We start from the raw sequence: 23,945 nt of genomic DNA on the forward strand, positions 1-23,945 counted from the left end.
CTCCAGAGAAAGCAGCTCCATCCAGTGTTAAAGGACTTTAACCACCCTTTTTTTCACTTAACAATATGTTTGGAGTACTTTGGCTCATGTACAGCTGTTTCAGAGTATCCCATTGGCCAGTGCTTCTGTATGCGGACTAAGCAAGTTGTGTGCAAGGTGTAACACAATTCAGCAACTGACACACCTTCCAACGGCTGTCAGGACTCTCTGCATAGCTTAAAACATATAATATAGAGATTGTGTAGGTGTTTTACTGCTATCTTTTACATAAACCTCATTATCAGACACACATGTTCCTGCCCCTGGTTTGGAGAGCTAGAGTCTACAGATCAAAGATCAATAGGACTGTTGTATCTGAGGACAGTTTAATATTTTACCTTCTCATTGATTTTTTCATTGATTTTTGTGAATACAGTATACACTGCTGTCTACACCACACTAAAAATGTTCGGGTGGGGACAGTTTAAGTCAAGGAACATTACGAAGTGTTCAAACACTTCTGAAATGGGCGAGATTGGATATAAAAGAATCATCCAGCAAAGAAGCCGGTTTGATCCCCAGAACCGGCAGCCACATCCATGGCTGAAGTGCCCTTGAGCAATGCACTAAACCTCCAAAAATGCTCCCCGGGTGCTTAGAAGGGTGCTGCCTTCTAGGTGATGTATTTTTCAGAGAAGTCAATACTTACTGCATTTTTGCATTAAATACCATGCTGCATTCTGCTCATGTTACAACAGCCATGCAAATAAATGTACTAGACTGGCCTTCCTACCATTCAAATCTATGTCCTATTGAAAATTATGATAATATGTAAACAAAGGCTATGAACTGTTGTACAATTAAAGCTAGGGTAGGTGATTTCTCTTAAAATTTCTTTTGTTATATTATTCTTAACATCCTGATAGCAGTCGGTAAAATCTGATGACATAAAGAAAGAGATTTGTTGTGTAAATAAGCCAAAAAGATAGCAAAAACTACATATCCAAACAAATTTCTTATGTGTGTGTGTGTGTGTGTATATATATATATATATATATATATATATATATATATATATATATATATATATATCATCATCATCATCATCCAGGCGAGCAGCAGGCAGCTCCCACAAAGCCAATTGTATAGCACCCACCATAGGAACCAGACCTGGACCACAAGCTTGGTTTATTTTGCCTTAGACAAACTTTGCCCCCTGTGCCATGATTGGCCAAGCTAAATCCTACTAAAAATCCCACCCATACATATATATATACACACACACTAGCACCACTGAACGCTGGAAAATGTCAGAGAAACAGATGATGGCATGTGCTGATAAACAACTAAAGGAACAAAAGTCAGTGGCAGAGATGGTATTCAATAAAAAGAAGTAGGAGGCCAGAGGACAACCCACTAAATATTGGTTGAGCTTTCCAATGGTGGAGGACTAAGAAAAGTGTGACAAGTGATGCAGAGATAGCTGTTTATCTTCTAGATAGGTAATTATATCATTCATTCATTGTCTGAAACTGCTTATCCAGTTGCAGGTCACGGTGGTCCAGAGCCTACCCTGAATCACTGGGTGCAAGGCAGGAACACACCCTGGAGGGGGCACCAGTTTTTCGCAGGGTGACACACACCTATGGGCACTTTTGAGTAGCTAATCCACCAAGCAAAGTGTGTTTTTGGACAGTGTATATCAGCTTTAAACAGGACATGAGTTGAGGTGGTGTAGCTCGCTGGCTTATTTGCATTTATTTATATGCAGAGCCAGTCTAGACCTTCCTGGGCCCTAAGCAAATAAATTTTAAGGGGCCCTCCTGCCTGAACTCTGTGAGCCATTCTGTAATAGTGCTCTCTCTTTGCTTTGCTTATCTTTTTGTACACATTCATGTGTAAATTGGGGGAGTGGCTTTGGAAGAATGGGGTGGGATTTTTAGTAGGATTTTTTTTCCAACCCCACACACTCTGACTGTTTTCTACAAAATTTTTGCTTTCAAATCTATCAAACCTTATGTCTGATACCCACAGTATTATTAGGTAATACAGTAGACATGCACTTAATTTGTCCCAAATTAGTTTGTAGTTGCAGGCATCAAAAAGGTGTTAAACACAACATAATATATATATATATATTTACTGGTTCCAGTATTAAGTAGAGGTCAAACAGAAGTTACAAATTGTTCTTAACATATCACAAGCTTTGGCAACTTTTTTGAGGTGTCTACTGTGATTTCTGGGTTTGGTTTGTTTATAGACTTTTCTGCTCTCTGATTGGCCAGTGGTGACTCACCTCTTGTCCTGCCCCTGGACAGTATCCTGCCTATCTGGACTAGACAGGGCTTGCAGTTTATCCAAAGGAGGAATATGAAAACGATTGCCAGTCCCAGCAAGAGGCAGAGCTTTAGCTTGGCCAATCATGGCACAGGGGGCAGAGTTTGTCTAAGGCAAAATAAACCAACCTTGTGGTCCAGGTCTGGTTCACAGCAGAAGGATGGGTCTAATAGTGGGAGTCTATACACTTGGCTTTGTGGGAGCAGCTGCCTGCGTCCTGCTGCTCGCCTGGATGACCTTCCAGCTTTTGAGCAACTACCTGAAGAGCTGGAAGGAACTGAATCTGATCCCAGGCATTGGAGTCCCATACCCACTGCTGGGGAATGCCCTCCAGTTCAAGACCAATGCAGGAGGTAAGGGCCAAGGGTAATTCGGCATGGACTGGAAAGGCCAAATAGAAGACCTTATTTGTGTAAACAGAAGTAGAACAATCATGAAAGGGTCAACTTCATGCAACCGGTTCTATAATCTGGACAGAGAGAGCCAGTTCTATTCTTGGCAACTTGAGCATTCAGATATGAGAACAGTAGTGAGATCAGGTGCTGATGTTGGATGATTCATTCTGGATAACTAATTCCACTCCAACTCAGTTTAAAAGTATTGGACATCAATACAGTTAAGGTTTTTTATTATTAATATTACTTTTTGCATATACACACATACATACATGTCAGCTTGAATATTTAACATATAATGCAATACAGTTAAGGTTATAAATATTATACTTTTCTGGCTGACATTTGGCATTGAGAATGCTGAGGTTAAGGGCCTAGTAAACTGTTGCACTTTTTCTGGACGATTGGATTGGATGGAAATTTGTTGTTGTCTCTACCAACTTGGTGGAATGAATAAGCTTAATGTTGTAAATAATCATGTCTTGCAGATTTCTTCTGTCAGCTGGTGGGCTTCACCAAGGAATTCTGGAACACTCCCCTCCTGAAAGTGTGGATTGGACCAATACCATTTCTTATCCTCTACCATGCAGAAACGATTGAGGTATTCATGGTCATTTACTCCTGTGAGACCCTTTAAACACCCCCTGCAGTGAAAATCGTGTGTTTAGTCTTGTTGACATGTCTATATGTATGTGTTTAGTCTTGTTAGTGTGTGCGGAGGTGGTCTTTAATGTTGCTATGCAGGTGTGTTTGTGTGTTGTTTGTGGTGTTTAATTTTGTTAGATTGTGCATGGGTTGTGTTTAAAATGTAATGTATAATGTGCAATTATTTGTCATTATACAACGTACAATGAAATGTGTCTTCTGCATTTAACCCATCTATGGCAGTGAACACAGACACACACACACACACACACACACACTAGTGCACTAGGGGCTGTGAACACACACTCGGCAGCGGGTCCTTGATCAAGGACACTTCAGCCGAGGATGTTTCCGCCGGTCCTGGGGATTGAAACAGCAATCTTCCGGTACCAAGCCTGGTCCTCTAAACATTAGGCCACGGCTGCCCATTGTTTAGTGTTGTTATGTGTGTGTTTATGTGGGTGGTGGTTTTTAATCTTTTTAGTGTGTGCCTGTGTGGTGTTTAGTCTTGTGTGTGTGTGTGTGTGTGTGTGTGCAGATGATGGCAGATGATGGCAGATGATGATCTTATTTTTTTGTGTGTGTGGGTGGTCTTTGGTCTTGTTGGCATGTATATGTATGGTGTTTGTTCTTGTTAGTGTGTGTATAGGTGGTGTTTGGTCTTGTTATCGTATATATTGGTGGTGTTTGATGTTGTTAGCGTGTGTATGTGGTGTTTGGGCTTGTTAGCCTGTGTATAAGTGGTGTTTGGTCTTGTTAGCATTTGTATGGGTGGTGTTTGGTCTTATTAGCGTGTGTAAAGGTGGTGTTTGGTCTTGTTAGCCTGTGTATAAGTGGTGTTTGGTCTTGTTAGCATGTGTATGGGTGGTGTTTGGTCTTATTAGCGTGTGTAAAGGTGGTGTTTGGTCTTGTTATTGTGTGTATGTGGTGTTAGATCTTGTTAGTATGTGTATGTGGTGTTTGGTCTTGTTAGCAAGTTTGTGGGTGCTGTTTAGTCTGGTTAGCATGTGTATATGTGGTATTTGGTCTTGTTAGCGTGTGTGTAGGTGGTGTTTGGTCTTGTTAGCGTGTGTATGGGTGGTGTTTGGTCTTGGTACTATGTGTGTGAGTGTGTTTGGTCTTGGAAGTGTGTGTGTGTAGTGTTTAGTCTTGATATGTGTTTTTGTATGTGGTGTTTAGTTTTGTTACGTGTGTTTGATTGTATATATGGTGGTTTTTACTCTTCTTAGCATGTCTGTGTGTGTGTGTCATTGTAGTGGTGTTCATGCTAGAAGACATATCCTGAGTGAAAGCAGTGAACACAGCCAGGTTTTCTGACATCACAGTATTAAGAAACCAAGTTTTTAAAAATGATGGCGTTTTTAAAGACTATAACAAGACCTTGGCATTCAAATATGGAGAAAGATTGATTTTGTGTGTATTATTCAACAAGTATATTTACAAACATAGAAGGCTGTGCAGCTACACATGAGGATGAATTCACCACGCCCAAAGCCAAGTACTTCTCATTACAGGGCTGTGGAACAATGGAACAGTGTTCTCTGGGGGGATGGAAGTCCATACAGTACCCTTGACCTACAAAGATATCACAGAGCAATGTTCACTGAATAAAAACTTGTTGGGCTGATTTAAAGGACGTTAAACATGACATATATATATATATATGTTATGTATATGTATGTTATGTAACTTAAATGATTGTAAAAACCATAACTCATTTGAGAACAGATATGCATTATGATAACACTATCCACGGTGCTGTTAATTAATGGTGAATTAATACTGGTTATTGTCATCATTTTAAATTCATGATTCAATATAAAGAAATGTACATTATGACTCAGTGTCATAGTAGGAGGTAATGGATTATGTAGAGCTTCTCTCTCTCTCACTCTCTCTCTATCTCTCTCTCTCAGACAGTCCTCAATAACCCCATCCACATGGACAAGGCTTATGCTTATAAGTTCCTGCACCCATGGCTAGGCACAGGACTGCTGACCAGGTACGTGGACTGAGTCAGATTGCTCCTCCCCCCAAAACAATACAGACTTCATCCAGATATCTTTCTAAACTCCAATGGTTGAAACATTGCCTTTCACTTATTTAATGGAGCAGTGAACTTCAAATACCTTACTCCAAACCCTTTCAGTCACCAAGTCTGCCTGCACGTTACTGTAACTCAAAATAATGACTTAACAAAATATTGATTTAGCATCTTAATATATTAAGCCTCTTAAAACATGGATTAACTACGACGCTATCCCAAAAACAATGACGTGCTATTTCAAAATATTGACTTGCAAACTCAAAATAGAGACATGCTATATCAACAATAACAACAAAGAATGCCAACATACATCCATATGTTTTCCCAAATATTGATTTTGTATTTGTATTTTTTTTTTGAGCATTTAAGCATTCCATAACCTAAAATGTTTTCTTATTTTTGAAATGTGTCTCAAAACCTTGACAAGTCAAATCAATCAATTTGCTAAGGCCAATGTCCGGACTGTCATAATTTCTAACTTGTGTTATGGTTCAGTGCCATATACTGTACACCGAAGTAGTCTAGTGGTTTTATCAGCATTTTATGTCATCAACAACTGAAAGACAAAAGAGATTACAAATTCTGTATATAATATATAAATATATTTCAACAACATTAATTGTTTTAAATGCTGAACTGAATTAATCATTTATAAAATTTTAAATGCATGTTTTTTTTCCTTATTTCAATTAAAAACAAGGCCTACATCGAAAACAAACAAACAAAAAACAATGCTTTTCAAAAAGGTGCATCATTATAGAAAAAGTAGAAGAAGAATGGGAAGAATAAATATATATGCCATTCCTGGTTGAAAAAATGGTTTGCTCTTGACGTTTTTTTTTTAGAACAGAATTATCCTTTCTCTTACTCTCTTTATTCTCTGACTACTGCTCTTTCATACCTAGCCTGTGTGCGCACCGCACTTCAGAATCTGCTGCAAATATAAATATGCTGCACTGCAAACCCATAGCATAAAGACAATAAAAGTTTTGCTGCATTAAATAAAGACTATCAAAATTAAGTCATTCTCAGTAATTTCTAGGTTTGGGTCTGCATTTGACAACGTCTGGGTGTAGACCCAGATCGTGGTCTGCCTAATAGTGACCACTCATAAATCTTACTTATAAAATTTAATTCTTCTGCATTTAAAGTTGTTATTTTGACATTCGTATCCCAGGTTTTGAGAGTCAACACTTGGAGAAAATAAGTTGTTATTCTGAGATACAAAGTTGCCATACAAATTTACTGACTGTTTGTGTGTAGTGTAAATTGCATTGTTTCCTTTTTTTTAAAGGATGCAGGTACATGTTGTTTAAAAGGACTGTAGGATAACAGTGAACTTCTCCCTCTCTCTCTCTCTCTCTCTCTCTCTCTCTCTCTCTCTCTCTCTCTCTCTCACTCACTCTCTCAGCACAGGAGATAAATGGAGGCAGAGGAGGAAGTTGCTGACCCCCACCTTCCACTTCTCCATCTTGACGGAGTTCTTGGAAGTGATGAATGAGCAGGCAGAAGTGCTAGTGGAGAAGCTGGAGAAACAGGTGGACAAAGGGCCCTTCAACTGTTTCAACCACATCACCCTTTGTGCCCTGGACATCATCTGTGGTGTGTGTGTGTGTTTACAAAAGTAGAATTCATAAAAATGTCCCGTGTGTGGCTGATCTTCTGTGACAAATGAGTCATTTGCAGACCATACTGTTATTAATTTATATTTCTACAAAATTACATCTTACAGAAACGGCCATGGGGAAGAAAATCTACGCCCAGAGCAACTACGACTCAGAGTATGTCCGCACTGTTTATCGGTGAGTAAAGGACAGTAACACCCTCCTTGTACATCTGTTTACTAGCCACTTAATTGGAAACACCGTACTGACCAATAATATGGAAAGTGGAAGAAAGGTGTTTCTAATAATGTGGCTCATTAGAGCATGTAACATGTGCATGTAAAGCAGTTTAAAATTCTCAGTCTCTGATTGGTCCAGGATGAGTGACTTCATCACCAGACGTCAGCGGATGCCGTGGTATTGGCCGGACTTTGTGTACAATTATTTCGGGGAGGGTCGAGATCATGATCGCAGCCTCAAGGTCCTGCACTCATTCACTGAAAGCGTAAGTGTGGGCTGATGCTATAGATGTAAAACTATAGAATAGTGTAGAATAGCATAGCATAATCTGTGTACTGTAACCATGTAAACAGGTGTAATATAACCATGGGAACAGATGTAGTATAACCATGGAAGTGGGTGCAGCAATGTCAGGAACAGGTGAATTTAACACTGTGAAAAGGTATAGTAAAGCCATGGGAACTGGTCCTACTGTAAACATAGGAACAGGTGCTGCAAACCCATCTGAATATATGTAGTGTAACTCTGGGAACATGTATAGTATAACTATGGGGATAGGTGTTGTGTAACCATGGAGACAGATGTAGTAAACATTTGGAATAGGTATGGTGTAAATATGGAAACAGGGTGTATTGTAACCATGAGAACAGGTCCTAGTGTAACCATGGGAACAGATGCAGTGCATGCTAATAAGTGGGGAAACTGGTATGGAATTATCCCCAATGGTCACTTTGTTGAATGGACACAGGTGATTCGTGAAAGGGCTGAGCATATTTCCTATGTGGAGTCGGACAGTGAGTCTGATCAAGGGATGAAAAAGAGACGGGCCTTTCTGGACATGCTGCTGAAGGCTCAGGATGAGAAAGGGAACAAGCTCAGCCACCGGGACATCCAGGAGGAAGTTGACACCTTCATGTTCGAGGTTAGGGTCTGGCTGCTCTGGAATCAGTGTCTCCCCATTTTTGTTGCTCTCATTTTAACACTATAATGCTGTTAGCTGTGCTAATATGTGTTGTATGTGTTATGTCTTATACTGTTTTGCCTTTGCAATCAGAGATCGAGAAGCTGGTATTTACAGATTTAGCTATGTTTAACTTGCATGTCCTTGTGGCAGGGACACGACACTACAGCTGCAGCTATGAACTGGGCCATTCACCTGCTGGGCTCACATCCAGACATCCAGAGGAAGGTTCAACAGGAGCTCTATGAAGTATTTGGTCAGTAAAATGACCAGTCAGAGCTGACCTTTAGTCAGATTTATCAGCCCAGTACAGTAGAGTGTTTATCTTCAGGTCACTACAGGGTCAGCGCTTATGAGTATTATCTCACTGATATGAATTAGCAGGGCGTCATGTTATCATATACATATTGATAGTCGGCATGTACTAATCGCTGTATGTAGAGTAATTAACACTTATTTTAGTATAATGTATATTTTGTCTCTTGTATATTTTATATTCTATAATATGCTAAGTAATTAATAGTAGTTATTACTTTTTACAGTAGTACTTACTGAATAATACATGGCATTTACAGAATTAATTTACAGTACTGTTTGAATAATTCATACTGGTTTCTGAAGAAGAAGAAGAAGAAGAAGAAGAATTCATAATAGTCTATAATAACCATAATGGTTATAAAAATTGGTCAGTAAAAATTGTCAATTGATATTGATTTTTAGTAGTTATCAAATATTGTATTTTATAGTAGCTACAATAAATTCATATTGGGTCCTGAGTTTTCAGTTGTTAATAAATAATTATTTCAGAGTTATGAAATATTTGATGTGGTTACTAATTAATTTATAGAACTGAATAATTCTTAATGGGTCCTGAATAATTTATAGTGTTTCCTATATCATTCATAATGTTTACTAAACTTTATAGTACTTACTGAATAATTGGTAAGCAGTACTGAAAGGTTTATTGTGGTAATTCATACTGGGTACTGAAGGGTTTACAGTAATTACTGAATAATTCACACTGGTAAGGGAGTAGTTTATAATAATTCCTGAATAATGGTTCCTGTATATTTTCACTAGGTGAATCTGAGAGGCCCATAAACACAGAGGATCTGAAGAAGCTGCGTTACCTTGAATGTGTGATTAAAGAGGCTCTCCGACTCTACCCTTCTGTTCCCTTCTTTGCTCGCAGCATCTGTGAGGACACTCATATCGGTCAGTGTAACTATACTATATGATATAGTGGATATTACAACAATGATTGATACAACAGGTGATTACATACTTCTCCCAGGACATATTACTGACCATGTGCCTGGATATGTGTGTGTGTGTGTGTGTATGCGTAGGTGGGTATAAGGTGCCTAAAGGGACTAATGCTGTCATCATACCCTACGCCCTTCACCGAGACCCTCGCTACTTCCCCGAACCTGAAAAGTTCAGACCTGAACGTTTTCTTCCTGAGAACAGCATGGGAAGACATCCCTACAGCTACATCCCCTTCTCCGCTGGACTGCGCAACTGTATTGGTCAGACACACACACACACACAGTCACTTACTATTCTTCTCTAATTTTGTGTTTACTTAATTTCAACATTCAGATACCCACTTGGGATATAGCACCTGCCAGAAACATAATTTAGCAGTAGATTAACAACAATCTTTAAGGCGTCTTTAAGGCAACTACCTGGAAAACCTCTGCAAAGTTCAGCGACTTCTTAAGATATAGCCACCACCTACAAACATGTGTAATATCAAAGCAACCTAGAAAGACTCTAGCAACCATAAGCGTTATCATAGTGTAGCACAGAAAACTAAGGTCCAAAGTATCCTGTCAGCAGCCAAGGACTCAAAGCTATTGCACTTTATTATATAAGCCCATGGTGTTTGTTTTATTTATGGGTTGACTTCAGGGCTGACATAACAGTATAGCTGACCTACTCATTACTCAAACACTCAACTCAAATAAAACCTTTGATATTTAAATAGTTTTATTGTTAGTCCCAGAACTTTTACTCCTCATTCATTCATTCATTGTCTGTAACCGTTTATCCAGTTCAGGGTCGCGGTGGGTCCAGAGCCTATCTGGAATCATTGGGCGCAAGGCAGGAATACACCCTGGAGGGGGCGCCAGTCCTTCACAGGGCAACACATACACTTACACCTACAGACACTTTTGAGTCACCAATCCACCTACCAACGTGTGTTTTGGACTGTGGGAGGAAACCGGAGCACCCGGAGAAAACCCACGCGGACACGGGGAGAACACACCAACTCCTCACAGACTTTCACCCAGAGCGGGAATCGAACCCACAACCTCCAGGTCCCTGGAGCTGTGTGACTGTGACACTACCTGCTGCGCCACTGTGCCACCCTTTTACTCCTAATTTGGACATTAAAATTAATATGTCATATTTATTCTCCTCAGGTCTATAAATAGAGCTCTGTTCATCTGTGTCATTCAGTAAAGTAACTTGTTCCACGTCCCAGAGTAGCACCATACTCCCTACATAGGGCACATCACGGATAATAAAACTAAAAATACAGACAGTAATTCGATGCTCATTCAACATTATTTTATGACACAGGTGGGCAGTCATATACTCTGAAAAATGTAGAGATGGAATTAGTTTTGATCTGTTTGGGTGAATATAAAGCAGAAAATGTGAATATTTCCAGAGTGTGGCGAATTTCTCCAGCAGATCTGACAGCTTTAACAAAAGGAGAGAACTAGAAGGACACACAGATGCGGAAGCATCTTGAAACATTGGCTTCCCTCTGCTCCACAGTCGACACACCTGAGTGATCGCCTGAAGCGGCAGGACGACAGCACAAACATCTCAGTATACTATAATTCCCTGCGTCTATGAACCTCTGGATCTGCTGCCTTGAGCTAAGGGGTGGGGGGTGGGGGGGCATTAACTACCAAAAGCTAAACTAAACAAAAGAGTTTTTAGCCTAGATTTGAAGATTGCAATTGTGTCTGAGTCACAAACATTTTCTGGAAGATTGTTCCAGAGTTGGGGGGTTTTATAAGAAAAAGCTCTTCTCTTCTGCCTTCCGCCTCTCTGCCTTCTGAAATGGGAACTATTAAAAGTCCAGGTCTCTGTGATCTGAGTAATCATGGAGGCTCAAAATAGGAAAAAATATCTAGAAGGTATTGAGGAGCGAGCCCATGTGGAGCTTTATATGTTAATAACAGAATTTTTTAATCGATACGAAATTAAACAGGCAGCCGTTCCCACTCAGGGTGACTGTCTGTGAGGAGTTGGTGTGTTCTCCCCGTGTCTGCGTGGGTTTCCTCCAGGTGCTCCGTTTTCCTCCCAGTCCAAAAACACACATTGATAGGTGGATTGGTGACTCAAAAGTGTCCGTGAGTGAATGTGAATGTGTGTCTGTGTTGCCCTGTGACGGACTGGCGCCCCCTCCAGGGTGTATTCCCCCCTTGTGCCCAATGATTTCAGGTAGGCTCTGGACCCCCCGCGACCCTGAACTGGATAAGCAGTTACAGAGAATGAATGAATGAATTTATTTCTTGCCACTTTTGGGCCCTTTCATATCTTTTACACACTGTCATCTGGCTTGGCTGATATGTACAATTGTGTGTCATCTGCGTAACAGTGGAAGTTAATGTCATGGTTTCTTATAACTGTGCCTAACATTAACATGTATAATGTAAATAATAATGGTCCTAAAATCGAGCTTTACAGAATTCCAAATCTTGCCTTAGGATAATTGGAAGATAAATCGTTTATGAGCTGATAACGTTCAGTTAAGTAAGATTTGAACCAGGATAGGGTTGTCCCTGCTGAGCGAGCTTTAGTGAGAGCATTTCTATACTCTATAAGGCTGTCCTTCCAGGCAGAGTGGAACACTTCCAGCTTGGTTGATTGCCATTTCTGCTCTAGTTTCCGTGCTGTTTGTTTTAGGTTATGTGTCATTGTACCATGGGGTGAGCTTTTTCTGTCTCACGATTTTTCTTTTAAGTGGCGCCACATTTTCTAAAGTAGATTGACGGCTTCTATAGTTAGTACATCTAGCTCCATTGGGTCTGATGGAGTGGGAACTGGGGTTGATATTTCTGGGAGGTTTTGTATAAATTACGGGTCAGTAGATGGTTTTATTGAATGCTTTGTAAAATAGCAAGGGGGCGTATATATATTATGGCTAAGACATAGCTCATATGAAATTAGGTAACGGTCAGAGATTTCTGAGGTTTGCGGTAAGATATTAATTCTGTCTATGCTAAGACCTAGTGTCAAAACTAAATCTAAAGTGTGACTACTGTAGTGTGTAGCCCCTGTTACATTTTAGTCAACAGAGTCGAGGATTGAAGTAAATGCGGCATTTTTAGTGGGTCATCTACCTTCTCAAAATGGATATTGAAATCTCCTACAATTATAATTTTATCATTGCATGCAGCAAAATCACTGAATTCTTTTAGAAATTATAAGTAGGGCCCTGGTCTGTAAATGTTTCATAATAAAAATGTGTTCTTTTATGTGACCGGATTTATAACAATGGTGGAAAGAACCTCAAAAGGAGTGAAGGTTTCCCAGTGTTTATGACTGATATCTAGGGTATTTTAGTAAATTACACCTACTCCACCTCCTTGAGTAACTCAAATTTTAGATCTGAGGTGTTGATGCTGTCATCTGAATAATATTTAATTTTGAATACGTTTTTTTAATTTTGAATATGTTCATTTTTAATTTTGAAACGAGCTGATTGAGTTTTTCTATATTTAGATATTTTTCGGGGCAAAGACCCAGTCTCAATACAGTTGAACCTAGGTGATGCCTCAAGGCAGTTCGCATGCGGTCTGTTTAGCCTGTCTGCGGCCTGGTCCCAGCTCTGGATTGTCAGCAACACTTTAAACTACTTCTCTGACTAACTAAAAGGCTATGTGCTATGCTGCAAGAAAGTAAGTCAGCACCCTCCTGTGTGGGGTGGATACCATCCTTACCTATAAGACCAGGATTGCATTTGGGATTTGGCTTTGCTGTGGCATGAACACATCTCTCATCACTGACATGTTCAGACACTGAGAACTACTTTATTAAACTTTAAGACAAACCAGAGGAATAATTTAGGCAGATAGTCACAGTGAAACATTGTCCTCCAAAAATCTGTTCTACTCTCAGAGCACAAAAACAGCGGGATTAGACTGTTTACCCTGTAAACAAGGGGAAATAATAATAAAAAAGAATAGGTGGATTTTGTCTGTAGTTTCTTACACACTAAAACGACACACAAATGAAATAAGATTATTACCTGAGCTTGTATATGATTGGTGTATAAATAGCTCACTCAGATTCAGACAGAACAACAGAGAAATGCATTACAGACTAATGTGCTAACAGCTTTCAATTAGATCCTATGATGATAAATGCTAAGGTGGCTAGCCGAGCTAACCAGTCTTTTTCTCCTCATTATAATACACATTGCGATCATTTACCCCCACTAATATAGAGAGTAGGTGGATATAAGGTATCTTTCCCATTTGTTTACATTAGTGCCAGGTTCTTGCCACTTTTGGACCTAGAAGCAGAACCTCTTTTTTGTTACTGTTTATAATTAGGAACACAACATCCAGCCTTTCACATCTTTTACACAGTCCTCTATTTTCTTTACTTTACTTTACAGTAATTGGAAAATAAATCGCTTACATTTACGAACTGATAACTTTGCATTAAGTACGATTTGAACCATGATAGAGCTGCCCCTGTGATTCCAATCATGTTTTCTAACCTTTCTAGGAGAATTTTGCAGTTTATCGTATCGAAAGCTGCACTGAGGTTAAGAAGCACCAACAGGGATATGTGGCTTTGATCAGAGGCAAGAAGAAGATCATTTGCTATCTGGACTAGAGCTGGACAAAAAAATCTAGTGCAATGATGTGGCCTGAATCCAGATTGGAATTTTCCATATATCTAATTCTTATGTAGATATGAACTAAGTTGTTGAGCCACTGCTTTTTCTAAAATATTGGATATAAATTGTAGATTAGAAATAGGCCTGTAATTAGACAATACGTTACCATAAAGATGTTTCTTGATCAGAGGTTTAATAACTGCTAGTTTAAAAGCTTTGGGTACATGGCCCAGGCTAAGGGATGGGTTTACTATAGTTAAAAGAGGATTGATAATAGCTGGTAATACTTCTTTGAGTAATTTTGTGGTAATTGCCTCAAGTGTGCAAGTTGTACATGTTGCAGAGGTGATAATCTTCTCTAGTTCTAACTGTGAGAGTGGGTAACAAGTTTCAAGTCTTTCTTTTACAATTACATTATGTTTTATATCAGCCACATCAGATGACAGCCAGGTCGCCTTTAATACTGTGGGTTGAGTTTGTTGTCTAATGCTTTCAATTTTATTATTAAAAAAGTCCATAAAATCTTCACCGGTGAGAGGTGCCGGAATTTGTAGTTCAGTATCTGCCTGATTTTTTGTAGTTCTGGAAAACACACTAAACATTACTTTAGGATTATATTTATTATTGGAGATCAGCGAGGCCAGATATGCTGAGTGAGCTTTAGTTAGAGCATTTCTATACTCTATAAGGCTGTCCTTCCAGGCTGTTTGTTTTAAGGTACGGGTTTTATCATTGTATCATGGGGCAAGCTTTTTCTGTCTTATACTTTTTCTTTTAAGTGGTGCCACATTTTCTAAGGTAGATCAACAGGTATTTCTAAGTAGTTCGTTAGTACATCTAGTTCCATTGGGTCTGATGGAGTGGGAACTGGGATTGATAGTTCTGGGAGGTTTTCAAAAAATTATAGGTATGCTAAGTTTGCAGCAAAACCACTGAATTCTTTTAGAAATTATAAGTAGGGCCCTGGTCTGTAAATGTTTCATAATAAAAAATGTGTTCTTTTATGTGACCGGATTTATAACAATGGTGGAAAGAACCTCAAAAGGAGTGAAGGTTTCCCAGTGTTTATGACTGATATCTAGGGTATTTTAATAAATTACACCTACTCCACCTCCTTTGCCTGATAATCTTGGGCTATGTACATAATTATAGTCTACAGAAGTGGCTTCATTTTGAGTTTAGTGATCTCATATTGAGTAACTTAAATTTTAGATCTGAGGTGTTGCTGCTGTCATCTGAATAATATTTAATTTTGAATATGTTGTTGAAACGAGCTGATTGAGTTTTTCTATACTGAGATTTAATTCGGGGCAAAGACCCAGTCTCAATACAGTTGAACCTAGGTGACGCCTCAAGGCAGTTCGCATGCGGTCTGTTTAGCCTGTCTGCGGCCTGGTCCCAGCTCTGGATTGTCAGCAACACTTTAAACTACTTCTCTGACTAACTAAAAGGCTATGTGCTATGCTGCAAGAAAGTAAGTCAGCACCCTCCTGTGTGGGGTGGATACCATCCTTACCTATAAGACCAGGATTGCATTTGGGATTTGGCTTTGCTGTGGCATGAACACATCTCTCATCACTGACATGTTCAGACACTGAGAACTACTTAATTAAACTTTAAGACAAACCAGAGGAATAATTTAGGCAGATAGTCACAGTGAAACATTGTCCTCCAAAAATCTGTTCTACTCTCAGAGCACAGGAACAGCGGGATCAGACTGTTTACCCTGTAAACAAGGGGAAATAATGATAAAAAAGAATAGGTGGATTTTGTCTGTAGTTTCTTACACACTAAAACGACACACAAATGAAATAAGATTATTACCTGAGCTTGTATATGATTGGTGTATAAATAGCTCACTCAGATACAGACAGAAGAACAGAGAAATGCATTAGAGACTAATGTGCTAACAGCTTTCAATTAGGTCCTATGTCGAAAATGCTAATGTGGCTAGTCAATCTAACCATTTTTTTCATCCTCATTATAATACACATTGCGATCTTTAGGGAGCCAAGTCTTTGTCCTTGCTTTGTCTTCTCATTACTCAGTGCGTCTTCGGTTTCTGGTGTCCAGCATCTTTGGGATCGGTGACATTATATTGTGGGATGGTAGGGAATGAATGTAGTCAGGAAAAAGAGAATTGATTGAGATTCATCAATTTGTTTTTTTTTAATTTATTGTTGTTACCATTATAATTGTTCAAGATTCTTGGTTAATTCAGTGTGTATTATTGCACATTTAAATATCTGTTTTTGTTTTTAAGTACACATATCAAATACAAATACACTAAATCACTAATAGTTTTTGGCTTTGTCTTCCTTGGGGTGGAAAATATTTTTTTAACTTGTATGTATTTATTTATTTATTTATTTTTTATATATATCTGCAAAGATTAATTAAATCAGCCAATCTCCTTCACTCCGTGGAGTCTGAGGCCTTTCATCCACGCCTGAAGTGATCTGACATGCCTTGATATTTTAACAAATTTCACCTACCTAAAAAAGTTTTTTTTCCAAAAAGCTACAAATGCTAATATTCAGTACAAATCCCACAACAATAATGTGAGAGACGAATTTATGTCATTCATCTGTTTTTTTTTTTTGTTTAAATTAACTTGAAACATGGACTTCCCAAAAACCTTATTTCAAAAGGCCCTCTTATATTGTGAATAAACACTTTGTGAACATTTATGAAGTTGTCTTTAGTGCTCTGAACTTTAAAGACATGGGTGTTGGCTACACACTGGTGTTTAGATCTTTCATTCATTCATTCATTATCTGTAACCGCTTATCCAAGTCAGGGTCGCGGTGGGTCCAGAGCCTACCTGGAATCATTGGGCGCAAGGCAGGAATACACCCTGGAGGGGGCGCCAGTCCTTCTGTTTACATCTTTCTGATATTTTAATTAGTCTTTCGTCAGTATTGCTATGAATCTGATGTGACACTGTTTTTCTCAATAACTGTGGCTCACACTATTCACTGTTCATGAGATAGGTGTGAAACAAAACACAGTTTAGAAAGCCCTTCCCAGCTGTCAAAGATAATGACCCATTAGTCCATATCCCACCCCATCAGTGAGACCATCTGATCTGTTAGTTTGTAAACAGTGGTATTTTAATTATTTAGCAACAACACAACCTGCTTTGGAGCAACAAAATCATAAATATGAGCTTCAGATAAGTGCTTGAAAGCAGCAGAGAGCTTCCAAACCTGACTACTACCTGACTAAGCAAGCTTAGCTGTGTGCCTCTGCACATTTAAAAAACATAGACTGTCAGCTTCACGAATTCCGTCAGTGGAATATAATACTGAACTAGTGTGCTGCCACAGCTAACCAATGAAAAACTTGATGGAAAAAAATAAAAAATTAGTCAAATATATTTCACTTGCTCATCACAAAATGAAGCCATTCCTCCTCAGGGAGCTGAAAAGTGTGACTGTGCCATTTTTGAGCTCTGCGCTCAGTGTGAAAACATGGCATATATAAGTGGACACTTAAGGTTTCTGGGAGTATGTTTATTGTGTGTCTAGGACAAAAAATTGCTGGGATGCGTAACTGTTTTGGCTTAAGTTCTGATTTATCCCACCAGCAGGAGCGCCAATTTCAGAGTGTTAATCCACAGGCATTAATATGACTGCAGTTATAACAGCATGTTTGGAACTCAGCTAGCAGGACGTTATCTACTTTTACATACTGTGATCCTCATCACTTGGCCGACCTGGCTCTGTAATTTTACTTAGCCTGCCAGTTCAGGGTCATGATGCTGTGGTTCCTAAATGCTTCCACTTTTCAATAATACCACACACAACTGATCATGAATATCTAGGAGGGCAGATATTTCACAAAACACCTGGTTGCAACAGTGGCATCTTACTACAGCACCACACTCAAATGCAGTGAGTAGTCTCAGTAGTCTACTTGTCCTAAGGTTGGGTAATAGCAAAACTGATCAGATCTGCCTTGTGCAGAGCTATCTAACATTTGGAGACACTTCGAAGACATTACCCATTAGTGGTCAGACCAGAAGTTAAGCAATCTTCATAGTGGTAAATTGTTTTTCTACAGTATCATTGAAAGCTGTGATAGACAACATCAGTGTCAGTGTTACAAGCACAGACACTGAACACAAACTGATTAACATTAAACCTCACATATATTTGGAAAGATAACAGCAAACTCCTTGGTTACATGAGGCAGATAGACTTAGCATCACTGTTTTTTGTCTATGTGTGTAGGTCAGCGGTTCGCGATCATGGAGGAGAAGGTGGTTCTGGCCTCTGTCTTCCGCTACTTCAACGTTGTGGCATGTCAGAATCAAGAGGAACTGAGACCTGTGGGGGAACTTGTCCTCAGACCAGAGCGAGGAATCTGGATCACTTTACACAGGAGAAAGCACTAATGCTCCCAGACACATGTACCATGTGTACAATCATATTTATATGTATTTGACATACAAATAAATTCCTGCAATAAATGATTGTGTAAAGGTCTTTCTTCAAAATTTTACCATATATTCTCCAGAGCAGGTATTCTGCCCCACACATATACTACTTATACTAATCCAGTTGACCTATATTGTCCTGTATGTCCACTCTTCCATTACACGTCTCTAACATCTTTCTTCATATTCATTCTTCAACTGGGACACCCCTCCAATTTTCACATGCCCTTTTTATTCAATATATAATTTTTCTTCACTAGAACGGAAAGTTACATGCACGACCCCACCAGCAGAGGCCACATATGTATGTATCACCATACTAGCACTCACAACTCAGTTTATAGGTCAGAGACTTCAGGAAGTGAGAAAAAGTCCAATTAGGGAGTCGTGCTGTAACAAATGCTTGTACAGTAATGACCCTCACTGATAAAGACACATGACTAGTTAAGGGCCATTAGTCGACAAAATACAGAGAGGAAAGAATATGACCCAACTCTGTCCACTAAGTAATGACTTATTGACAAGCCTTTGGATGGCATTGGAGGGCAGGGGTACAGTATACAAGGATTAATATGACATGTGATGGCATTAGGACTACTTTTCACCACTGCAAAATTTAGGACAGTTGGAAAAGGTGTCCAGCCTCAAAACATTGAGTTTACAATGAGCAAGAAATTAGCAAAGATAGCCCTTGGCTTGCTGCTTATGTTATTCAGAGGGTCTCATTTCATTCCACTTCTCCATTTCTGTGGAGATTATTTCAGCTGTGTGCTTATCATGCAGTGTCAAATGTCAGCAAGAGGGGTATCAAGCCTCTGAGCATTGGGCTATGGAGCAATGTAACTGAATTCTGAAATTGAATTAATGTGTAGATCTGGAGCTCATCAACTTGCACACTGTGAAACAAGACGACCCAGTAATTTTCCTGTGTGCTGCCCAAGTTAGAAAACCTGGGATAAAACAAACTGATTCTGCTTCTGCTCTGCTTCTGATGTCATGTGCAGAGGCTTTACAATTGCCCCACCCTATTGTCTAAGTCTGTCCAATCATAGCGCTGGACCTGTGTTCATGTGAGTGCACAAAGACAAGTTTAAATGCAGCAAAACAAACACAATGAGTATGGAGAAATCAGAGCGCAGAGTAAAAAAGGCTAAAAACCAGAGCTTCTTCTCCTCAAGCCTCACTGCTGTGCACTCAGGTCACAGTGAACAGTGAGCGGCTCATTATCCTTTAAAGGAACAGACACTGAAAGTAGTCATTCTGAACATGGCTGTCTAGATGTGAAGAATGCTGCCGTGGGGCTTGTGGGGTTTGACCAAAGCAGGTCACAGATTCTTTAAGACCAGAGATCTGTGTTCTACAGTGAAAAGCGGGGAGAATACCTCTTTAAATGTTGAAGCCTCACAGAAAGAAGAGTCATTGTTGCCCTAAGTATAAAGTTGACAAACGATGTTGTTGAATTAACAAGAAAACTAGCAAATGCCATTGGTTGCAAGATTCCTCTCCATTCAACATTTGAACTTAAACAATAATACAAATAAACTATAAAAAAATTTAGTCAGTTCCTGATGGTTTATGATCATGGAAAGCTGGTTATTTTCAGTTCATACCAAACTACAAAACTGAAATGCTGCACTGAAATGACATTCAAGTGATTTGTTTACACCAGATAATGAGAGGAACTAATAAGATTACAGTATAACTGATGTTTTATAACTTTACTAAAAGCAAGCACCACATTTTATCAACCAGAAATAATACAGACTTGATAAAAGAGCAACCCAGAAAATTATGTAGAAATACTTATATTTCATATAAAGATCTGACTGGTAAACTGTGTAATGTAATTCACAGTCCCCACTTTCTTGTGTTCTGGTTTTAATAATCCAAATATTTCACCTGTTTTCTGGTAAAGTTAAACAAAAACTCTGCAGCTGAACTCATCAGAAAATCAGTAATGGTCAGATGGGTCAGTTTTGTAAAATAAAGAGCAGAAAATGAAAGGCTCCAGGGTCGAGAAACCCTTCCAAACAACGTTTAACACATTTTTGTCTGAGGCTTTAATAAAAAGAGATATGTTTCCCAATTTTGCTCTCAGCTCTGACCTTTTGAACACTTGAACCCTCACCTACAACAACGTCATCAAAGTGCACACTTCAAGGAAGGGTTTAGGGCAAGAATTAGGATGGGGGAAGGCTGCAGACAGCGAAATCCCAGCTGGATGCATTATTTAGGTTCCAAAAAGAGGACATGTCTGGGACAAAGTGGACATCTCATCTCCCTGGTTTACATGTGTCTGCTGCTCTAGTGGAGCTCTAAGCCAGCTTGGCTTTCTCAGAAGACCAGATCCTGATCAGATGTAATTGTCTTTTCTTTGGGCTTTCGAGGAAAGGTGTAAGACGAGCTCACATGTGACCGGATGAGCCAGGCACTAACGAGTGCTGCTGATGTTTTGGTTGTTTGTTCTTAGCCAAACGGGGGGTGGTCCATCTCCCAGTTCCCCCTCACTCTTAATGACCGCAGCTCTGGCCACTTGCACGTGGAAACTATTTCTGGAGTCAACGTGACATGGACAAACCCAGTCTAATCTTTAATGACTTTCTACTGAATTCAGATATCTGTTCTCTTCTACTCCTCTCTTTCTCTCTCTTAATCACTCACACATTCACTCTATCCAGTTCTCATACTGCCTCTACCCTCCACTTCTTCTAATACCCTCCACTTCTCAGAAAAATTTCTGCATTCATCTCTCTTTCTCTCTGCCTCTTATTCTTTCCCCTTCACTTATTTCCATTATTCTTTTTTCCTCTCTCCCTCTGTCTCACCCTTATTTCATTTAATTTTATTTCCAGTAGCCATTGAATTAAAGTTTTCCATTTCTCAGCACTGTGATACGCATATGCAATAAACTTAAAACATAAATCATCATTCATAAATATATTATTTTGTACATTTTGTACAATACCTTTTTTTCTGAAAATGTTCAAACATGGACAAAAAAGGAGGATCTCATTTTATCACAGTAACAATATAACTATTAAAACTCATTATATATATATATTTTTAATAAAATGCCCATTTTCATCCCATTGGTCATCACCTACTGCTGTTATTAAACTGACCCATTAGCATGTCAACAAACAGTAGAATGACCTTGAACTAGTAATGTTTTCCGTGTTGAGCCGCTTGTTGTTCACCCCGACCCAAACACTCATCAGTGAGGAGCAAAAAGCAGAATCTCTGGCTTTTCTCCATTTTTACGCAGTGTTCTTATTTCTTTGGGCTCATTGTGCCTGTTTTGCTCCGTTTAATCTCGTCTTTGCGCTCTCAAATAAACACGGGTCCAGCACTGTGATTGGACAGACTCAGACAATGGCTCATTTTATCCCATATTTTCTTAATAAAGCAGCTCACAGAAAACAGACAGGTTTTGTTTCATAGTGGGTAAGTTACTGGGCTCCAAATACCCACATTAATGTGCACATGCACTGAACAAGGATTTTTTTTACTGCTCCAGACACCAGGAATCTCTTAGCAGATTGACTAGCTTTGAGTTTACGGTAAAGTTTTTTTGTTTCTCCTTGTTAAACTATGGCTGTAAGCAGTGAAGACTGATACATGTCTTCCCCCCAGGGCTGTGATTAATTAAAAGTTTTCCTCCTATGCTTTCCCATGATCATCCAACTGAGGCTCCATCACAGCTGACAAATTGGCAGCGATGTTAAAATCAAAACCACTCTGCGTGTGTGCTCCAGCAAAGCTCGGAAAACTTTCACAGAAACAATGACAGTAAAAGGCTCCCAGGAGACTTCAGACCCGAGAGTTGACTGGAGATTCTGAGGGAAGTAATATTTCAGATCCAGGATGTTTGGAACATGAGGGACATGGGACTAGTAACAACAACATGCTGCCACCCTGATTGGAATGAATGAATGAATGAAGCTGTGCGGAATGCTAACTAAATGCTGTGAAAGTCTAAAGCACACACAGGATGTTATTTCTGTTCTGTAATAAATAAAGGGCGTTACTCTGGACACCCTCAATTTCAAAAGAAATTTAGAACAAGCAGGAATCCATACCTTGGTGTGTGGTGTAACTGCAAGCCGTTGAAACGGCGATTCAACCACTAGGAGGCAGCCAAAGGCCTCAATGGCGGTAGTCCGTTCATAAAGAGTATTTAAGTTTCTGAATGAAACGCCTGGAAACATGAATGCAGCCGCTTATAGAGAGGATCATTCAGCTTTAGAACAGAATGTATGTCCAGTTTCATAAAATATGTATTAATATTAAGAAGCTTTGTCTTCATTTTATACATGCTCATACAGACTGCATGTGTTTCTTTGATTTATTTTGTCAAAGTTTTAATAAGAGTTTTAATAAGAAAAAATAATTGTGCAATGAAAGCTTCGCCTTCTGGTGTTTATTTATAGAGTACATTTCAGGAAACAGTTTAGACTAAAAATAAAAACATTTGAAGTGGTACAATAAAATAAATGACATGAATATTATTATTTGAAATTATAAAAAAAAAAAGAAAAAAAGTTTTTTGAAAAATAAAATGTTAGAACATTCCTGAGATCTAACACGTCAGAAATGCTAATGCATGGAGTGTTACAATTAAAACAAAGAATTATAAGAAAGATTCTGGGTTTTTTCTGCACCCTGAGTGAGGAAGAACACCTGTAAGCTATTAACCAATGGGAAATACAGTGCTAACAAATTTGGAAATTTCAAGTGTTGATTAAAGGAGTAATCTGTAGGATATTTACTGTACTTAGTCATAAAATGTCCAGGGTGTGTGATCATAGATTAAGAAAACTGCCAACTGCCAGCTAAAACACTGCTGCCTTTCATAGCTTTGCTGAAGTAATATATTCTCTATGTGAAGTGCCCAGGCCGGAGCTCTTGTGATCCCGCCCTCTGTCCAATCACATTGCAGCGCATTGCCAGGTCTACAAACATAGTGTCTTGCAGGTATGAAATGACCAAGTGAGTTAATGTTATATTTTACCGGACCTAAAAAGCCCCATTGCCCTTCTAAAAATCTCCATGACCAAAGATGGAGTAAAACGAGTGGAAATTTTGAAAATTGTGTTTGAAAATGGAGGCCATTTAGAAGCAGAAACACTACACAACAGAGACAGCTGCTCATTTTCTTCTGAACAGGTAACAGGAAATCATTTCTGAAAAAATATAGAAGTGCAGATGCCTATGTATAGATTAAAAAAAGTAAACGTAATAGGGTGTGTGCTAAAGAAAGCGAGGCATAGCGACGTTTGAAAGGTGTTAGGATTGTGGTTTTTGTGTTTTATACAAAGGAGGTGAATAACAAAATGCCTGAAAAGTGTAACATCTGGCCCACACTTGGCATTGAGCATGGTGATGGCTACTCCCGAGTGTTCCATAAACACACTGTTTGTA

The 23,945-nt window shown here is 39.1% G+C and overlaps 1 protein-coding gene across 1 annotated transcript; it reads left to right on the top strand.

Moving 5' to 3' along the window:
• Positions 1-2,476: 2,476 nt before the first annotated feature.
• cyp4v2a (cytochrome P450, family 4, subfamily V, member 2a) lies at positions 2,477-18,544 on the top strand. Its single transcript, XM_066659827.1, has 11 exons — positions 2,477-2,669; positions 3,200-3,312; positions 5,273-5,358; positions 6,815-7,005; positions 7,136-7,205; positions 7,386-7,512; positions 7,996-8,169; positions 8,362-8,464; positions 9,289-9,423; positions 9,558-9,737; positions 18,319-18,544. The coding sequence occupies exons 1-11, from the start codon at positions 2,477-2,479 to the stop codon at positions 18,480-18,482; spliced, it is 1,536 nt and encodes a 511-aa protein (XP_066515924.1). The 3' UTR covers positions 18,483-18,544.
• Positions 18,545-23,945: the final 5,401 nt, after the last annotated feature.

This window comes from Hoplias malabaricus, chromosome 2, assembly GCF_029633855.1.
Source record: "Hoplias malabaricus isolate fHopMal1 chromosome 2, fHopMal1.hap1, whole genome shotgun sequence".
Taxonomy (NCBI): Eukaryota; Metazoa; Chordata; class Actinopteri; order Characiformes; family Erythrinidae; genus Hoplias; species Hoplias malabaricus.

Excerpts from the sequence above, each read along its gene's own strand:
- cyp4v2a (XM_066659827.1), top strand. The coding sequence starts at position 2,477 with ATGGGTCTAATAGTGGGAGTCTATACACTTGGCTTTGTGGGAGCAGCT. Across the intron at positions 5,359-6,814 it reads GGCACAGGACTGCTGACCAG|CACAGGAGATAAATGGAGGC; the intron begins GTACGTGGACTG and ends TCACTCTCTCAG. Across the intron at positions 7,206-7,385 it reads TATGTCCGCACTGTTTATCG|GATGAGTGACTTCATCACCA; the intron begins GTGAGTAAAGGA and ends TGATTGGTCCAG.